At 39.8% G+C, this 19,582-nt stretch overlaps 1 protein-coding gene across 2 annotated transcripts in view; it reads right to left on the reverse strand.

Moving 5' to 3' along the window:
- ESCO1 (establishment of sister chromatid cohesion N-acetyltransferase 1) overlaps window positions 1-13,018 on the reverse strand; it is a 33,088-nt gene extending 20,070 nt beyond the window's left edge. For both annotated transcript variants that reach the window (XR_009276806.1, XM_058830996.1), the window contains exons 1-7: window positions 12,923-13,018; window positions 10,089-10,192; window positions 9,734-9,932; window positions 7,777-9,154; window positions 7,039-7,150; window positions 5,834-5,897; window positions 3,667-3,781 (exon numbers count right to left, since the gene is read on the reverse strand). Coding sequence is in view for 1 of the 2 variants with exons in the window: in XM_058830996.1 (XP_058686979.1) it covers window positions 3,667-3,781; window positions 5,834-5,897; window positions 7,039-7,150; window positions 7,777-9,154; window positions 9,734-9,930 (1,866 nt within the window). In the remaining variant the exon portion in view is untranslated. The remainder of the gene's footprint in view (window positions 1-3,666; window positions 3,782-5,833; window positions 5,898-7,038; window positions 7,151-7,776; window positions 9,155-9,733; window positions 9,933-10,088; window positions 10,193-12,922) is intronic.
- Between the last annotated feature and the right edge of the window lie 6,564 nt (window positions 13,019-19,582).

Consider the following 19,582-nt stretch of genomic DNA (forward strand, 5'->3'; position numbering starts at 1 on the left):
TGGAATAAGTATCCCTGTCCTTCATAGCTAATTATTTAGAAGATTTCTTTGTAGCATTAATGCTTTTATCAATTCTTATTTTTATGGTCGAAATTTTGTCCTAGGTCTGACAGGCAAGCAGAATTTTTACAAGAAAGAAACAACTGACTTTCCTTGTCTTGGTTGTACAGCATATCTCATTTGATGAAAACTGAGAACACATGATTTGTGCATTTGTCTTTCTTTCCATTTCAGAATTTAAAAGAAACAGAAGATTTCATATTCAAGTTCTCTTACTTGCAAATCACATTCAAGCAATTGAAAAGTAAATAACAATTTTAGTGCATTATTTTACAAAGCTTCCTATGGAGCTCCATGTAACCTGACAGCCTACCAACTGAAGATGTAAATGAAGTGTTAAGAGGGGGCAGTTCACAAATATTCAGAACAGACGATTCCATCAAACCCCAAGTCACAGATTGGAATGTAATGAATTTTTAGCCTCGATCTTAATTTCTTTGCCCTGAAAAAGAAAGCCTACTCTCTCTTAAGTCTGAACCTAAGTCTCTGCATATCACTTCAAACATCACTGTTTGCTGGCACTGTTTGTTTCATGAAGTGTCTTGGAGCATTAGATGCTTTGCTGTCCTCAGCTGAAGTTCTACACTCTGAAGAGACTTGCTTTTTAAGATGTGTGACAGCAAGCAAATCCGAACAGAAATAAGCCATCGTCTGACTTCGATGCACTTCTACAAAATGAAGATAATTTTATGTTTGAAAGCTGCCCAGATAACAGCATGATGTGTACCAGGAAAGAGAACAGTGAAAATGCAGCTACTAAGTATTTCTTCTACAAACAGAATTTGTGTTATTTTACTTCAGTTAGTCAAATGCCTTAAAGCTTGTTAAAAGATTATACTATTTAAGAGAAAAAGAAAATTAATATAATTATAGCAATCATACGGGAGAAGGAAGCCAAGATACATCTTTAAGGATTTAATATAAAAAACACAAAGCATATTGTGAAAAACAAAGCCCAGTTTTACCAAAACACCTCTCTAAATACAGCTCAGGGACCAAAGACGTTAGAATACACAGACAATACTGTAATATTCCAGACTCCAAGCTTCAAATACCACAAAAAAATCTAAAAGTGTCAAACTTACATATAAAAGACTAGGAAAACTCCGTAGCAAACAAGCAGCAAAATAAAGATTTTGCATTATGTGACTAGTCAAATAAATAATTACTTTTTCAGCTTTGGTTGTAAAATGAAAAAAGGATTCTGTACATACATTAAGGTGGACTGGCTCGACACATCTCTAGAAGAATCAGACCTCACACTGGAGAGCCCAAAATTGCATCTTTCAGGAATTTAGTTTTTTTTTTAAAGTGTAACAAAACACTAATTAAATGTCTCTTGCTAAGAATAAAAGCATGACTTCCCAACTTCACTTAAGGTAAAGAATAATGAAACTGCTTTTCTTAATACAACATGCCAGAAACTTGAAATAAAAATTATTTCCAGCTATTAACTGTAATTTTTTAGATACTACAAATGCTAATTTAAGTGGTTTGACCTTGTGTAGTGAGACTGCTCTCCATACAGGAGAAATTTCAACCTCAGCAATTTTTAAACCATATTACTAATTTCTCTGTTCTCACAGGATCATTATGGAACTATATAAACTCCTTTGAAAATAATTACTACTAATAATAGAAAAATAAGCCCACCCATCCACCTTTTAAAAACTCACTGTGGTTTTGCAAGTAAAACTACTAATTACAAAAAGTACCTTATTTTACTATATGCATTTAAGCTCAAATCTTTTGAGTATTTGCAGGAGAAAAGCCTAGTAATTTAGAAGTCAATTTAGCCACCTTTCACCTCTAGAAGTTGGCACAAACTATTCTAAATATAACTGTGTCTCATCTCCACTGTAACCAAGGTCAAGGACAGTATTTTACAAAGCAGCTTAACTAGTATTTGGGTTCCTCTACATGTTTTGACAGAAGAGCAGTCTTACCCAAAGTAAAAGAATAACAGACCAATACCCTACCTAAAATGTTGTCTTGGTAAAGTGAAGTACAGGCATCATTAAAATGCCCTTTCCACATAATAAAAAGCCTACTCTGAACTCAATGAAATCAGAGCGAATTAGATCTGTATGAAGTGCTGAAATATAAAAGACATTGTGAAGCTGTTACTTTCACATTTAGAAATTAAATATCCACTTGCATTTTCCAGAAATACCCACAGAAAACAACAAACTAAGATTCTCCCATTCTTCCTCATTTTCCCACTGTTCTTCGTCAATGAACCTTTCTTTAAAATTTTGCTTGGTAAAAAAACTTTTATTGTTGTATACCTGAAGAAAAGATTACTCTCCTAATTCTAGCTGAATACAAGGATACTACCAGCATAATCAGTAACTTGCAAAAAATCTCTTTGTATAATAAACACTGCAGAGAGCTACACAAGCCCTCTTCAGTAGCCAAGCAGGAAGTATTTCTTCTTGTCAAAGATCCCAGCAACTTTTCAGCCAAGTTCTGTTACTGTATGAGTAAAAATTAAGTTAGTTTCACAGAAATGAAAAGGTATATTTGTATAGTCCTTTTAATATAGTTACGATATTTAATCATTCATTTTAATTCTGTTGGTAAAATGGATTTCAAAGAGGCAGTAACTGAAATACTTCTTAAATGCTAGACGCAGTTCGGCTGTGGCTGGGCATTCACAGGCCTAGATATGTATAACTTCAGACAACTGGAGGATATATTTATCACTTTAGTTCTTAGAAGCTCTGATTTTAAAATATTTCAGTATGGTGTAACAGAGTGTTCAGAACTCATTTGGTTCTATTTCAGTTAATATTTTCACATGTATAATCCATGTATTACAGGAAAAAAATAACAACTTAGTAACACCTCCAATTTTCTATGCTAGAGATATAATTTCATAAGAAAACTCCTTCCTTCCTGATGGCCTGGGTTCCTCTCCCTCTCTAGCTTTCATTTCTCAAGAATTATCTGACATGTGCCATTACTGAAAACACAAACAAAACACAAACGAAAATTCCACCTGTCTCACAATCAAGCTGTGTGATTCTACAAGACAACAAAACAACTGTGTCACTCCCTTCTCATTTTGCATTTTCTTGTTACCTGTATTTTGTAGCTAATAGCCAAAAGGGTAAGAATAAATAACTCAACTGGTACTGCTGCTTAAGTGTTATGGTAAAAAATAAGTGCATGCACTGGGAGATCTTTCAGTTGGTCTCAGAACAATGGACACTTTAACAATGAAGGAACAAATCTTATGATTTTAATTCTGCACAATCTACCAAATGCACCTCCCTCTGTAATTCTAAAATTTTAAGAAATTGAGACTTTACACATAAGTAAATGCACATTCACTCTCCCCATTTCCAAAGAATAACCATTCTATTTAAAAATTGCAGAATTTATTTTAAAAAGAAACATTAAACAGTAAGGCTTGCTGACACCATTTTCCCATCAACACTCAATGGCAACCTAGTACAGGTTCTGCTTTTACAAGTAATTTACAATGGTGCTAAGTAGTGTGTATAAGTAATGATTTTTAGACAAGTTCGTTAAAACACAGCACTGCAAATGCAGAGAATTTCTTCAAGAAGCTATAAGCCTTACTAAAAGGGTATTACTTACTGTGATCAGCTGCTTATCACCATCTTTTCCTGCTTCTTTTAGCTTCTGAATATGTTCCTCAGATGATGGCAAGTTACTGCATTTTGATGCTAATGAAGGATTTGACAATGGAGCCCTTGAAATACAAATATATTTCATGTTAAAAATGGAACTGCTTATACACGTCATTCCAGATACTCAAAACGTTGTGATTAGTACAAACTTTACCAATATGCAAATCCAAATTAATTACATAAAACCCAGTCCAGTATATTTTAACGCGCAATACAACTGGAAAAATAAGGAAATGAAAGAATTAATCAAAAAACCACTTTGTAACTAGCCTAATTACAAGAATTTTTTTTGTTTATGGAAAGAAAAAATGATCAAGTGGATGGGCTAGTCTCAACCATTAACACCACCATTTATAAGAGGCACTTTCAGAGCATGACTGATGGTGCCTAATGCTACGTATTTCCAAAGTAAGATTAAGGTATCATACATCAGGCTGCTAAAGCACACCATGTAAATATATTCTCACAAATCTAAGTCATATGTCAAATCTCTACAATTAAAATTTATTCTCTTCTAACATGTGGCAGTGAAGGAAGGAAGACGCAAGGAATAAAAGCAGCAGTATCACTGCAATCTTACTCAGTTTAAACCTCCCTTCGTCACAGCTGAAAAAACACTGGAAAATACAATATAATAAACTATCACCAAAATCACTCTATGAACTTGCTCCTATATTCAGGGGAAAAAAAATGACATTCACTCCAGTTTTGGATAAAACTTGTGGAGATTGCCAAAGCAAAACACACACAAAAATACATATACTTCAACTAGGTATTAACACATTTTTCTGTTTCTGATCAAACTTAATTGTGGCACCTCCTGTAGCACAAGCAGCAGGTTAATCCAGTGAGCTTTTTAATATATTAACTCTCACCAGACATTTTTAATACAGCATTTTTGTGCTAAATCAGGGGTATTTTTTTTATTCCCTTCACGTGCCCTAAAATTTGCCTTATGTAGCTACTTCGAGGTTTGCCTTTTCCTGCTGCAGCCTTGTCCTACAAAGCCCTAAAGAGAGACACACTGTAGATATGAACACAGATAACAGATATTCTATGTTACGGCAGGAGTATCACAGAAAAAATGACTTAATTCTTGGATATCACATAGAAAGCAGGGTAAGAAAGGTCTCAGAATTAAAACATATATCCAGATAATAGACAAGTAATATGAGCTTGTTCAGGTAATAAATTTAAGTAGATACCATAAACCTGTTTGGCAGTTGAGAATAAAAATATAATAAATCAAAGTTACTGCAGTGCTTATCAGTACATTTTAAACCACTCATTTAACTAGTTTGCATCTACCTTACCTATCTTCTGTGAAGTTTCATAGCAGTAGTGTTTTTCAACATTTACAAAAAGGTTGGTTAATGAGAATTGTTAATCTGGCCTCAGAGGGATGTACTGAGAATTACCTGAAACATTTCTTCTTGTCCCCATTATGAATACAGAAAACAGTAACAGCATACTGTCCACTGCTGCTGCTCAAGGTATTAAGGTACAAAGAAATTTCTGTCTTTAGCTTGTAACTGTCTAAAACCACAGCGTATGTCAGAAATGTAACAGTCAACGTGATCAAAGCTAAAATGCAAACTTGTACTGTAAGACAAACTTAATACTAACAACTCTTTCTTTCTAATATGGCTGCTGACACCTTCATTTCACAGCAATCACAAAATTCCAAATTAAATCCCCTCCTCCCCACCTAAAAAGAATTCACATGTACAGAACTCTCCTAGGACCAGAAGGAAAAAAAAACTCCTCCAGATATAAGTGAAATAATTCAGTACATGAAAATCATGTGGCAAATCCTTCCCCTACTCTCTGGTTCTCATCTGATTTGAGGAAGAGACCAGTATAAATGTTTTTCCAATTCTGTTAAATAATATTTTTTGAAATAAACGTGCAGTTACAAATATCTTAATCATTTTCTTAGCAAAGCAGAAATATCCCCTAACAATGGGATAAAATGAAAGTCTGTTTTTACAAAGGACAAGTCACTTATTTGAAACTGAAAACTGAGGCTGGGAGACAACTGGTTTATAATAAATTCTCTCATAACTCTTTCTATACAGTATTACTGTCGTTTCATAATTTATGAAATACTATACCTGTTCTCAGATGCAGAAGTTTGACTTGTAAGTGAAGTTTGCATCAACTGTGTGGGAGCCAAATCTACAATTAATCAGAGATTACAACTTCATTATAAAGTTTTTAGTTGCAAAGGACCTTTGAGTTACAGAAACAATGATTTTCAAAAAACATATTTCAAACAATTTTGCAATCTGTTCATGGCCAATAAAAAAAAAAATTCAAGTTTGAGACGGTAGTCACATGTTTCTCCAAGTATACTTAAAAAAAAAAAAAAAGCCTTTTTCTCCAACATTTTGACAGCAGTTCTGCAGAACAGTTTGCCAGAAACTAAACAAGGCCAGCAGTAAACTACATAGGAGTTTAAATATATTTATACTGACACACATATAAGTAGCTGTCTGTATTTTATTAGAATCATAAATGTACAGTATGCCCCTATCTGAGGAATGTTCTACAACACTTAAAGAAAAGAAACAATCAAAACCAGCAAAAGTAAGAATTTTTTTTTTTTCAATTCTGTAATGGAAATTAAGAGAAGTTACCCTTCAAAAGTATCCTACAATGGCAGGAAAAGAACTCCAACTATTTAGTAAAGCTAAATAATAAAACAGTGCACTTGAACTAAGTTTCAGACTAAAAAAATACATGAAAACCCCAGAACAAACCCCTCACCATTTAAAACAGAAAAAAAAAAAATAATGAAGAGACAAGTTAGTGATCCACTGACAGTATTTCCTAGTCAAAATAGTCATATCACATTCATCATAAGCTTTGACAAACTGCATTCGCATACTGATAAATGAAGACTATGAAATAAAAACAGGAGAGTCATTACTCAATTAATAATTTGCTTAAGATCAAGCAGAAAATTTAGATGAAAGAAATGCAGATACTTATCCAAAGGAAAAAGGGCAGAAAATTAACCAAAACCAAGCCAAGAGGAGAAGCCAACTGAAACATGGAAGTTTTACTGCTTTATTACATGGAATTACATGCATTTCCCTTCTTTCCCACTCCCCAGCCCAGAGGAAAAAAAAAATAAATTTCTGTGCTACTCAAGTGGCCCTGGGTGTGATACCAAGCAATACAAAACCCCCTGGTCAACAGCTCCAACTCCCCAAGTTTAAGGTCTGTGCCAGCTGAAACATTCCTCTTAAAGGGAGACTTATCCTTCCCACAGAACTGATCAAACCAAGTGGAGAAATCAATAGTAGACAGTTACCTTGAGGTTCACTTTCTCTGGGTTCTTTTTTAAATTGTTTTGGTGGTCTAGGAGCTGTAACACACTTTACTGGAGAACTTTCTGGACTTGATTCCAAATGTAATCTAAAGTTCTAAGCAAAACAGAAAACATTAAATTAAAAAAATGTCCAAATTATTCAGTGCCTTTAAACTATTAACAAAAGCACACACTGAACTAAGTATTAACATTCTGAACACAGCATCAGTTTTATGTTAATTTAAGCAGACAAAATAAAACTGATTAGCTAGTCCATATTGAAATTTGGGGTATTAATTTTGAAAAAATTCTTTTTCATTTTATATATAAGCTTGCAAAATATTTTCTATAGAACACAGTTGTCCTTTAAATTCTAGTAGAAACTCACTCAGATAAGGAAATGAGAGGAAAACAAGTGTTCTCCTAAAACACCTTTGCAAAACAAAACAGCTGCAGAAGCTGAAGCCATGAAGAAATGCCCATATGAATCCATACAACCTTTGGCCCCAGCACAAAATTTTAATGATCAACATTTAGTTGACAATGGAATCTAGGAGGGTGGAATCAATTAATTTTTCACCCATCTATGACAAACACAGCAGTAAATCACTAATACATTTGAAAATTTTAAGTTACTGTAAAAGAAAGTAGTTGTTAAAACAATTCTGAGCATAGGATTCTCAGAAAATAGAACACATTTAGAACACCCTCCCACTATAGACCATAATTAAAATAACTTACCTCATCTAGTCTTGGCTCACATAAATGTTTTGTCAAGTTAGGCAACAGACCATTTTCTGCACCTTTCCTTGTGGGCTGTTTTGTTTCTAATGTCACTTCTTTAGCTTCAGCTCTTTCAGATGATGGATCTGATTTCTCCTGCACACAAGTTGTACTTTCATTCTCAAAAAGTCTTGTTGACAGCTTGCCTTGTGCCTTTGAAAGCTCTGCTTCTGCCGCCATTTGACTTGCCTCTGAAACTTCAGGGAAATCTTTTAAAAAAGGAAGCTTAGGGACATTTGGAGAATTTGAGTTACTTTGCTTCACATTACTAGCTTTCAGCAATTTAATTTTGGTCCATTTAGAGTTTTTATTTGAGGAGTTATTTCTACCATTCAGAGTGCATTTGACAGGCATTGCTTTTTTGCTAGGGAAAAACCGTTTGCACTGAGTACTTTGACTGGGTTCTTTCTGAGTAAGCATTTCACTTTGCTGTAACTGTGTGTCATCATGCTTTTCTTCTGCTTTGCTATCCTCTGCGTTAGGGGAATCTTTTTTCACTTCTACTGTATCTGACTCAATTTCACCTGCAATTTCTTCACAAAGTTCAAGGATGCTCACCCTTTTCAATTTTGCATCGTTCTCTGGTTGATCAGCCACATTTGTCTCACTTACAGATGGCTGTGAATTATTTTTTGGTTTTGTACTGGGTTTTATGTTCTGGTGTGTTTGCTGCTTTTCCTTAGATGCTGTAGAATTTGGCTTAAGAGAATTGGTTTCCGTTTTCTTTGTGTTGCTAGAATTAGGAGATACAGGGCCCGTCTGGTCTTTCTTGACTTCCTCAAGATTCTCCTCAGGACCTGATGAGGATCCTTGAAGATTGTGTTGACAGCTACTGGAATTATCCTTTTTATTGTCTGCTTTACACTTTTTCTCTTTCAGAGAGCTGGTCACTTCTACACGTGAAGTATCTACATCTTTATCCTCATTTTTATAGTTTGGCTTTATCTTTGTGTTTTTCTGTTCTGTTTTCCCTCCAGCAGATTTCAGTGGTTTTACTGCAACACCACGAGCCTGCTTTTTTGCCTGGCTACTGTGCTTAACTTCAGAAACTTTTTCTTCTTTAACTTCTCTGCTGCGCAGGGATCTTGCTGGAACATGCACATGTGTTAACTGCTGCAGTCTCTGTGATCTCCTCATTACTGCTTCATTTGGCGCAATTAAGCATTTTGATTTAGGAATTTCTTGCACAGATTTTTTCTGGCATACCTCCTTATTTTTTGCAGATTTAGGCTGCTGCTGTTGGACTGTTTTGCCAGGTATCGTTTTATTATTTGAGTTGAGTGCTGATGATCGTGTAGTCATGCGTGTTCCTACTTCAGGTTCATTGCTGTTATCACTGGAAGAGTCAAACAGTATTTTTTTCAGCATCCAGAAAGTAGAATCTGTCATAAGATACTTTTCATTCCTCCTCTGCCTCTTTCTTTTCTTTTTTAAAACACTAGATCTTATACTCTTAATATTTTTGGAAGAATTTGCTCTAGAATTATTCCAAAAAGGTGTTCCCTTCCACCTAGTTACTCTGTGGTATTTAATGTTTTTTATGCATGTCAAGACTCAGCTATGAACCCTAGATGAATGCTTTGTAACATCTCTAGCGGTTTTTAATCACTGACACTTGTGACTTTCAAATGAAGTATATATATACATATATACTTAGATAATACTAGAATTATTCTTGTTTCAGAAATCTTATTGAAGGAGGTCTTTCTAGATTGCTAGATGAGGCACTTACATGGTTCCAGAGAAAAATCATGTAGCAGACACCATACATAACAATTTAAATCTGACCTCCCTTCTAGCACTATTTAACTATCTAGCTGCATCTTTAACTCAGATTCCCCCTGCTTACACTGCTTCTGCATTAATGTACTCTATTAAGATAATGTAGAATGATGTTGCTTTTTTTTTCACTGACCTGTTTGGTTTGACAGAGGTTTTGAGTACAGTTTTCTCCTGCACTGCACACTGATTGGGCTTTGATTTATTTGAGCCATGTTTTGTATCCGACACCTCTTTTTCCTTCTTTGACAAAGATGGTTTGCTGTTCTTGTCCAGCTTTGGTCGTTTAGCAGAAGGCTCTACTAACGTAGACTTCCTTTTCTGAGCTGCCATTTCTGAAAAAAAGCAAGCGACTCAGCTTTTAGACTCTGTCAAATATCATAACTTTTCACTTTTGTATATTCACTTTTCCTTTTACAGCCAGATCATGCTGTGATCAGAAAGCAAATCATTAAAGCAATCTCAAATCAAATAACACTCATTTTACTTACAGGTTTTTACAAGAGGCAATCGATGTTCAGGCCAAAGTAACTTATCAAGGTGTGACAAGAGCATTCCTTATGCATATGCTTACAAACAGGATGTTTCATGCCACCTATGAAGAACAGAAAACGTTCATGCAGTAAACACTTCATACTTCCTACTCAAGACTCTGAATTCCCACCCTCTTCCATCCCTTCAAACAATGCTTAGCTTTAAAGTTTCATTCATAGGGAGCTAAAAAAAAAATAAACCAACAACCAAACAATGAACAAGGGACAAATTTTATTTTTTATTTCCATACCCAACAATTTTTGGTACTTTGCTGTCTTAAGCACTACCCTTTTACCCTTTGAAAGGTGTCAAGTAAAGTACAATTCAAAAGTTTCTCAGTCTTTCAGCATTTTCCAGAAAATAGTGCGCTGCTCTCTCTCAGAGCCAGCAAAAAACATGGGACTGCTGTCAATCCTGTGCTCCACATCAACAGGGAATAAATCCACTAGACTCAGTAACCAAGTTCTGTGGCTGTTACAACAGAACTTCAGACATCAGCAACCACCTACAACTGTTCCTTCCAATATGACTGAAGCTACAAATCAGAGATGGAAAGCCTAGAAAGTAGTATTATTAGAGACATTTGCCTTGGGCAGTTAAAGACAATGTCTTCATGAGAAGTGAAATGATGTTAACGATGCAGAAGTTACTCTGCACAGGAGTCTGAAAACCCATAGAGATTCTTGATAAAAAAATCTTCACGGATTCGGTTCATCATCCTTTTCATATACATTTCTGACTTGTGAAACTTTTCAGTTCTCTTATTCAAAAACACTGGTATTGCGTTATGACATAAGTAATAATTGTTCAATAAAGTTTCACTAATAACTTTATAAAAGTAAGTCTACTGGAAGATTCAGTGGTCAGAACTTCCACATCACCTTTTTCAATCAAGAATTATCTACTAAATTTTGTCACTGACAGACTTACAGATTATTTATAGATTTCCATAGAACGACATCGCTTTTCAAACCTGATCTGACACTAAATCTGACACATTTTTGAGGTCAAACAGGAACAAGTCACTGCTTGTGTAACACAGACCACTCACTTTCAGTTCATTACAACTAAAGTATGACTTCTAGTATTCATAAATAAATGTCTTTCCCTGAAAAGACATTTGAAAGATACTTATAAGCTCCTTTGAATAACTGATCATTATACAAAAGGAAAAAGGAAACAACTATACTTCTTCTGTTTAGACTTTATATTGTCCTTAACGTCATTTTTATTTACCCACTTATGAAAGCATTTCTAATCATATAAAACTTGTCATTTTGTCAAAAAATTTATTATTTATTATTTTAATAAATTTTTTGACAAAATGACAAGTTTTATATGATTAGAAATGATCATATATGATTATATGATTTATATGATTCCAGACATCAGTGCTGTCTTTTGATCTACTCCTCTAAAGAAGATACATAATAAACAACGCATATTTGAGGTATATTTTTTTAATTTTACCTAGGGAAGAAATCTCTAACAGCGTTTTTGGTGGTGCTATTTTCAAATCTTTCCCTAAGGAGCAGGTAAGAGAACTTGTGTGCCTACACTCTAATAGCTCATGAGCTCCATGACACCTCACAAAGCCTATGGGGTTCCACCAGTCACAGAAAACCCTTCACAGATGCAGTGTGGTCGCTCATCCTGAAAATAACAGCCCTTGTTGCTGAACAGGTCTTTGGTTTCTTAGACACCGACCCTCAGAATCTGAGAATACCATGACACACACTGTATACATATACACCTGGACCTTCTTTGTTTTTTTTCCAGATGTGACATGGCACACTCGGGGAAGACTTTCAAGTCCAAAACAGAAAGTACGAAACTTCCCTCGCTGACACTCCTTCTCAGGCTACTAAAAAAATACACTCTCCTGCCACAGAACTCTTCAACAGTATTTTCTTTCCTACTAATACTTTGTACAACAGAGCAAAGTCTTTCCCAGACATTCCAGAACTAGCAGTCTCTGCCCTGGAGAAGTCACCCTCTAGTAAAAGCCGGATTATGGAAAGCAGGGAAGACACGGAAGTGCAGGAACAAACTAGAACACGAGCAAAGGTTTAGGGCAAGAAGTACGGGGAAAAAAGAACCCGAAAACAAAACGGAGCAAACAAAAACCTCAAACCCAAAAACCCCAAAAGAACAAGCGAAGAAAACGGAGAAACGCGAGCCGCAGCGCTTCCAGTCCTTAGAGCAGGAGCTGAGGCTGGTTGCCCAGCAGCTGGATAGGGCGCGGGGATCTCCAACCTGAGCCGTCCCGGCTCAGGGCCACGGCAGCTCCTGGCAGCCCCTACGGCACAACGCAGGACGAAGGGACGGGAGGGGAGGGGAGGGGAAGGGAAGGGAAGGGAAGGGAAGGGAAGGGAAGGGAAGGGAAGGGAAGGGAAGGGAAGGGAAGGGAAGGGAAGGGAAGGCCTCCAAACGTGGCCCTGTGTCAGCCGCCCCAGCGCCCCGCGGTGACAGCCCTCCGGAGCAGGGCCTGGCGGGGAGACCCCGCTCCCGGCCGGGATCTCCCGCGGCCAGGGCCGCCGGGGGCAGGGCGGGGGTGCCGGGATGAGGCAGGGCGCCCGCCGCGGCTCCCGCTCGCGACAGGGCACGGCCGGCCCGCTCCCCCGGCGACAGCGGCGGGCAGGCCCAGGGAGGAGCCGCCAGGCTCTCGGCCCCGGGGGGCAGCCAAGGTGACGGGACCCGGCGGGACATGGGTGGGGTGGGGGGAGTGCGGAGGGGAAGAGCAACTTCCTCAGCCCCCCCCGACCATCCTGGTCTGCCGGCGGCCGCTTACCTCCCGAGGGTGTCAGCGACGTGCCGGCGCTGGCGGAGGCGGCGAGCCCGAGCCCCGAACCCGCCCACAGCCGGGCACCGCCGCGGCACCGCCCCGTCCCGCCCGCCCCGCCGCGCCGCGCCCCGCCCGCCGCCGGCCCTGCCTCCCCCGGCGGGGACGGGACATCTTCCGGCGGGAGTCAGAACGGGGAGGGCGGGAAGCGGCGTGGTGTGCGCATGCGCAGCCCGCTGAACCAGGGCGTCTGCCATGCGGGAATGTTAAGTAAGGAATCCAGAGACGGTATTAATTAAAACACGTATCTAAGGACTGGAGGGTGTTTACAAGAGCATGTATTGGCAGGACAAAGGGGAATGGCTTCAAACTGAGAGAGGGTAGGTTTAGGTTAGGCATTAGGAAGAGCCTTTAATGCGAGCGGATGAGGCTCTAGAACAGGCTGCCCAGAGAAGCTGTGGATGCCTCATCCTTGGAAGGGTTTAAGACCAGGCTGGATGGAGCTCTGAGCAACCTGGTCTAGTAAGAGGTGTCCCTGCCCACGGCAAGGGGGTTGGAAGCAGGCAATCCGTAGGCTCCTCTTCTTGCGGTGATATCCCAGTGGCTCAGCCTGCTCGCACTGCCGGGCGCCCGGGTGGGTTGTCCGAGCCTCGTCCTTTGCCAAAAACAAGGGGCAAAGGCGGCGCCGAGTGCCGTGGGGCCAGTGGGGACAGAGTGACTGCGGAGGAGGCCCTCGTTGTGTCAGCGGCTGACACCTGAGAGCCGTAGGGAAATGAAGAGTCGACTGAGAGGGGACCTCTTCAATGCGTGTAACTATCGAAAGGGAGGGTGTCAAGGGAATGGAGCCAGGCCCTCCTCGGTGATTCTAAGCAGTGGGACAAGAGGCAACAGGCAGAAACTGATGCACACGAAGCTCCACTTGAACATGGGGAAGAACTTCACTTGTGTGGGTGACTCTGGACTGGAACAGATTGCCCAGAGAGGTTGTGCAGTCTCCCTCACTGGAGATCTCATCAGGGCACAATTCTGTGCCTTGTGCTCTAGGATAACCCTGCCTGGGCAGGAAGGTTGGACCAGATGACCCTCTGTGGTCCTTTCCAACCTGACCCATTCTGTGTTTCTGTGATTCTGAGTCCCACCAAGTTCCTAGTGGTATTACAGCAGATGTGCTTGCAGTAGCGTTTCCTTAGTGTTTGTGGGCCCCTTCTCACAATTGTTTGCAGACACCTTTGAAATAGGTTACTCAGGTGCTGCTCAGTTGTGCAGATGTGCAGACAGCTGCCAGCCCCCTTGCTACAGGTGTGTCATGGTGTCAGCATGTCACTTAGGTGTAAAGCAGGACGGATGCTTGTCTGTGAGATTAAAGAGGGCTCTTGGATATGTCTTGGTCCTGTGCCGTGTCCAGTCCTCTCTCCAGAGCACTGAGTTCACTCAGTGAGATACCTTTCTGAGTCCATTTGTCAAATTTATTTGCTTTCCCTAAGTTCAGCAGTAACTCTGAAGGTACCAGCCAGCTGTTTTGTTCTGTGTGTTCTGCGCAGTGTTTTACAGCTCACTCTATAGCACAACCACCTATTTGTGATTTTTGCCATGGTCTAGGATATTTCAGTCCTTGCTACACTTGTAAAGTGTTTATACCTCACCTAACCTTATGTCATGGCTTCTTTGCCTCAGGATATTTATGTGTCTGAGCCTGTTGTCTACATTGGCAAGTAAGAGAAGTTCTGAAGAAAACGCTGAAGATCTGACATCCACACCACTGACATGGCAGTCCAGACCAGCTTTTGTCACTATGGATGCAGTGACAGCTAGAGTTTGAATATATTGTGTTCTGGGGATGTAGCTGTGGGTTTGGTTTCCTTCAAAAGGAATCCATTATGCATGCTCCAAGACCCTGGATGGTAAGTGGGAGCCATCAGAGGATTCCCTTCAAAAGTGAGCTGCTGATCCTAACTAGAATACTGATGCAGAGGTACCGAATGAATATCTGGTGTTGTCCACCCATATTACTTTCCTAGGGGTAATCTGAAGTAGGTTCTACTTGAAATGCACATAAGCGTATCAAGATCTTGACATTCGGTATCTTTGCTCAGCATACTCACTCCTATCAGCATGCTCTACTTCCCCGTATAGACACAGCCTCAGTTTATTTGACTGTGAATTCACCTAGTGGTGTGTATACACCACTGGAGAACAGTGTGATGAACCTCAGCCAAAAGCCATGAAAGGTTTCAGAAGAAAAGGTGGGATGGGGTTTCTCACAGAGATTTCTGATTTCCTTGACAATTTCTGGTTATAGCTCACTGATCTAAAGAAGACCACAGAAGTATTTTAGTATTTGGTTCTGTAAATATTCATTTGTTAATGCTTGAAGTATTTAAAAAGGGGTTATTTTTGTTTTTATAATAAGCTTTATAAGTCTGTTTTATAATTTTCAAAATATTCTAGTGATTTCTATTGTTATCACAGTTATGAGATTAATTGTTGGAAATTGCTGTCAAGTTTCTGACTAGCATAAATTTGTTTGTATAAATACCAAATTTACCTGGAGACACTCTGTTTTCTCTGGCTGTAAAGTTTTCTGTCTCTTTGTTTACTGGAACAAGGAACTGCCTTCCTTGATAAGTCCCCTCTCTGGACACGCTTCTTTGAAGCACAGTTTGTGCTGGACAAATGGTAATTTTCAGAAGCTGTAGTTTTTTTTAAAAGCTGATAGGAGGAGATGTTATTTATAACTCCCTGCAGCAGCTCCTCTTTAAGCATGATAATCTGCTGTTACTTTACAATGAACACAGCAACATGTGGTCTCCTGCTCTCCTTCAGTAGCCAACAGAATATTTTCCAGACAAAGGATATTTTAATCACTAGGCTGCATGTAAGTTTCCTGAAGGATGATAAAATAATTTCTTTATGTTATCATTGTCTTCATAAATTTAAAATTATGTTTTCCCATGTCTCTTTCTTAGGAACATGAAGCAAGTAAACCTAGATTTTCTTATATCCTTCCATGAAATAGTAATTTGCTGTACGGCAGGAAGTAGTAAAGTAGCAGGCATTCTTATAAAGCATTAAATTCCAAAATTTGGAAAAACTTAGTTCATGGGATAGAAGAGTATCAGCAATTTTCCAGTTTTCCACAGAAGGTGGCAGCATTCTGAAGCACTGATGTCAGTATGAACTTGCTAGCAAATGTTGAAAGAGCACAAACTTTACAGAAATCTACTGTCCTTGGAAGTTGTGGTGAATATAAACTGGAGTGCTTGGGCATGAATTGTTGTTGAACTGGGGAACCTGGGGAGGGAGGAGAAGCTGCATTCACATAGGAGGAGTATATGAGTAGGACAGATTTAACCCCAAAAGAATTCTTTGTTAATTTAGCCACGTTTATTTACCACTGCAGAAGGACTGCTGGAGTGCCTCTGGAGTGTCTGCAGCTAAGTGAAAAACTACTGGCTTCTAGGTTATGCCTTTTTTCACGGAATAACTCAGATGATAATGGGTCATTCCACTAAGTGCAGAGAATGTTCTGTTGGGCTACAGCTTTGGGAGATGACTGTTACCAGAGAGAGAGGAAGCTTCTCCTATTATTTTCTCCACTTCCTTTGCCCAATCCCAGCAGTGTTCTCCCGCTCCTTACCATGTCAGCCTCCATCTAGCACGTGAGGGACCCCCATAGGTAAGCAAATTTCACTTCCTGAGCTAGCCATAAAAAAAAAAACCAAAACAGTAGAAAAACTGAATCATATTCTACCAGAGTAAGAAAGGCTGAGGACCGTATGACCGGAATCAGGATAAGAAAAGACAGGAGAGGAGGAAGCACAAGCCTTCCCCTTTTGGCATGAGGGAGATGTTAACATTGACAGCAGCTTGTGAAAGCGCAGCCTTAGGGCGGGCTGCGTAGTTACAGGATTGAGCTCTTGATCGAAAACTCAATGCCAGCGGTCCTGCCAGCACGCAGATTTTACAGCCCCCTTTGACATGCAAACAGACTCCCAGCCTGCCCTGCTGTTTATCAGACATCTCATCTGAGCAAGGAAGTGGTGACAGACAACCAAAAGGCAGGAGCTGCTTAACCTTTCACCGGTAATTAACCTTGCAAGCACCGCTCGCGCCTCAGAATGCCTCAGACAGGTGAGGTGAGGCCACACGGGAAGCTCATTTAAACCAGTGGCTTTCTAATCACTACACATACAGAACATTTAAGGAACTCCAGGAGCAGCTGAGATAGTGCAGGGCTCCGATTTCCCTCCCTTCAGCAGGTTCAGAAAGTCCCTCTATCCTAGGAAGAAGGGAGAAGCTGATTTTTGCATCTCCAGTAGAAGGAATGAGACAGGAAAATTAGATCCTTCAGAGGAAGAGATGTTTGCCAGTGAAGAATCACTTCATTGTGAAGTCTGCTTTTCCTTTTCTTCTGTCGTAATGAAAATTAAGCAACAACAACCCAAAAAGTGTCTGAGATATTCCACAGCAAGTTGGCTGCAGCAGCTGGGGGACCCAGCATGTATGCTGGAGGTCAGTGGCAAGTCCCTAGGATGGGGATCTTGGGCTTTTTTATACCTTCCTCTTTCTTATTCATTGCCTTGAGGGTTCCAGGACTCCTTTTGACCAGCTAGTATGCTGGGATGAGAACCCCAATAAGCGGCAGCGCAGGTTGAAGTGTGCCCTTGTGTTACAGCAACTCGATGACTCAGGGAACAAATGTTTCTTTACTTTTTTTCCCTCAGGGTGATGATGCATTGAGCTGAAGCAACCTGGGGAGAAGCAGAGTGCAGGACTAAAAGTCTTCTTCCTGCCAGGTGTGAGTCACTGGCATGAGTACAGGAGTTGTAGGTGAAAGAGGCAGTTCCCCTCTGAAATTCCTGTGTAGATGGCACGTGGGACAACAGAGATTGGAGACTGCCCTGACTGCCTGGAGTTAAGGAGCTTTACAGGGCAATTAGCTGAAAATGCAGAGGGACATGTTCCAAGTGGGGGGAGGTAGAATTTGAATAGTTGGTTTTGTTTTGGTGTTTTTGTGGGGAGGCAGGAAAAAAAATTGGGCTGGGATTTGTCCACTTTGCTTGCATGCTGAATGTGTGGGGTTTTGTTTTGTTGTTTGGTTTTTTCCCCCAGGGGAATAGGGGAACAGGAATAAAAATGACTGCAGATAGCTACATCTAGAGGGAAGGGTGGTACAGTTGGCTTTCAGAGATTTGGGTCTGGCACAGAGAGTGGATATATGCGTGCACAGGGGTCCAGACCATTCCAGAAAAAGAGGAGGAGGCTGTTGTAAACATTTGGGAACTGCTGAGATAAAGTAACCTGCTCCATTCTGTTGTTTTGAAGGGCTCTAACAGTTGACTATTAAATCTCAGCTGGAAATTGCAAATTGCAGCATGGAGAAGGTAAGGAGAAGCTTCCTGAACCACATCTGGGGAGTAATTCCTGAATGTGGAGCCCTTTTCCAATTACTGTAATGACGAGTCTAGGCCTCGGAGTGACCACACTCTGCAAGAGTCAGCATGTTGGTACCTGAAGTGTGACACTCAGTGCCACACTGACAAGTCCATGTTGACCTGCCTGGAGTCACTGCTTCTTTATTGGCATTTTCTTGACACCAACTCCTGTGGAGTTGTAGACTGTCATCCACAGTCCTTTCTGCTGAGTATTTTAAATGGTGCTGTTATGTGTCTTGGTTTCAAAAAAAAAAAGCATTAATTCTTCCGTTCAGTGTGAAATGTTTATGGATTAGTTTCTCTGTATTCAAATAACCACATTTGCCTATTGGAAATTTTCAGGTTTTTTAAGTTTGTTTTTTTGGTGAGGTTTTTTTTTTTTTTTTTTTTGTTTGTTTGTTTGGTTGGTTGGTTTGTTTGTTTTGCCAGGAGTGAACATAGTCAATTACACCTCAAAGTGTTGGTCTTTATGATCTGGTGCTAAGACAGCTGAGGCCACAAATGGCTCTTGGGGGACTGAAGAGAAAAAGGACTATACTATGCATTGCCTCTAAGGAAAAAATGAGAAGAAGTGGATGTTTGGAGCATGTATGTGATACGTCCTGTCTTGGTCAGGAGGGTTGAACTAGATAACCTTTAGAGGACCCCACCAACTTCAGCTACTTTTGGATTCTGAACTAGGAGGAAAGTTTTTTGAAGACGTGTCTGTAGCCTTTGTGGCTTGGAATTTCATTTTTGTTCTACTCCGTCTTTCTAGTCATGAGTACATTGAGAACTAACAACTTTCTCCCACCTTCAGCATTACATATCCCTGTTGATGCCTGATACTCAGATCACATGAAAAGCCAAATAAAGACCCTGTGAATTCACACTGTTTTGAATAGAGGGCATATTGTGGACTTATAAAACTATGAGGTACAAAGTTAATACACAGCAAAAATGTTTATGGCACTTGTTTCTACCTTGAGTGTACCCTGTAAGATGTGATGCATCTGCATTTTTTGTTTCAGAAAATCTGACTGGGAAAGCTTAAAGATACCCAAATTAAAATTTGATTATTATCACCTTGCACACTGTGCTTTTCCCTCATGTGGTGAAAGGACACTGTACATCTGGGGGGAGGGGGGAACACCAGCTTTACAGACTTTTGCTTGATGTAGCTTAAAAGATAAATGTCTCATGGAGATCTCTATAAGAATTGGACCTAAATTAAGACAGTGCAGAGAGACAGAAA

Source organism: Poecile atricapillus, chromosome 2 (genome assembly GCF_030490865.1).
Source record: "Poecile atricapillus isolate bPoeAtr1 chromosome 2, bPoeAtr1.hap1, whole genome shotgun sequence".
NCBI lineage: Eukaryota > Metazoa > Chordata > Aves > Passeriformes > Paridae > Poecile > Poecile atricapillus.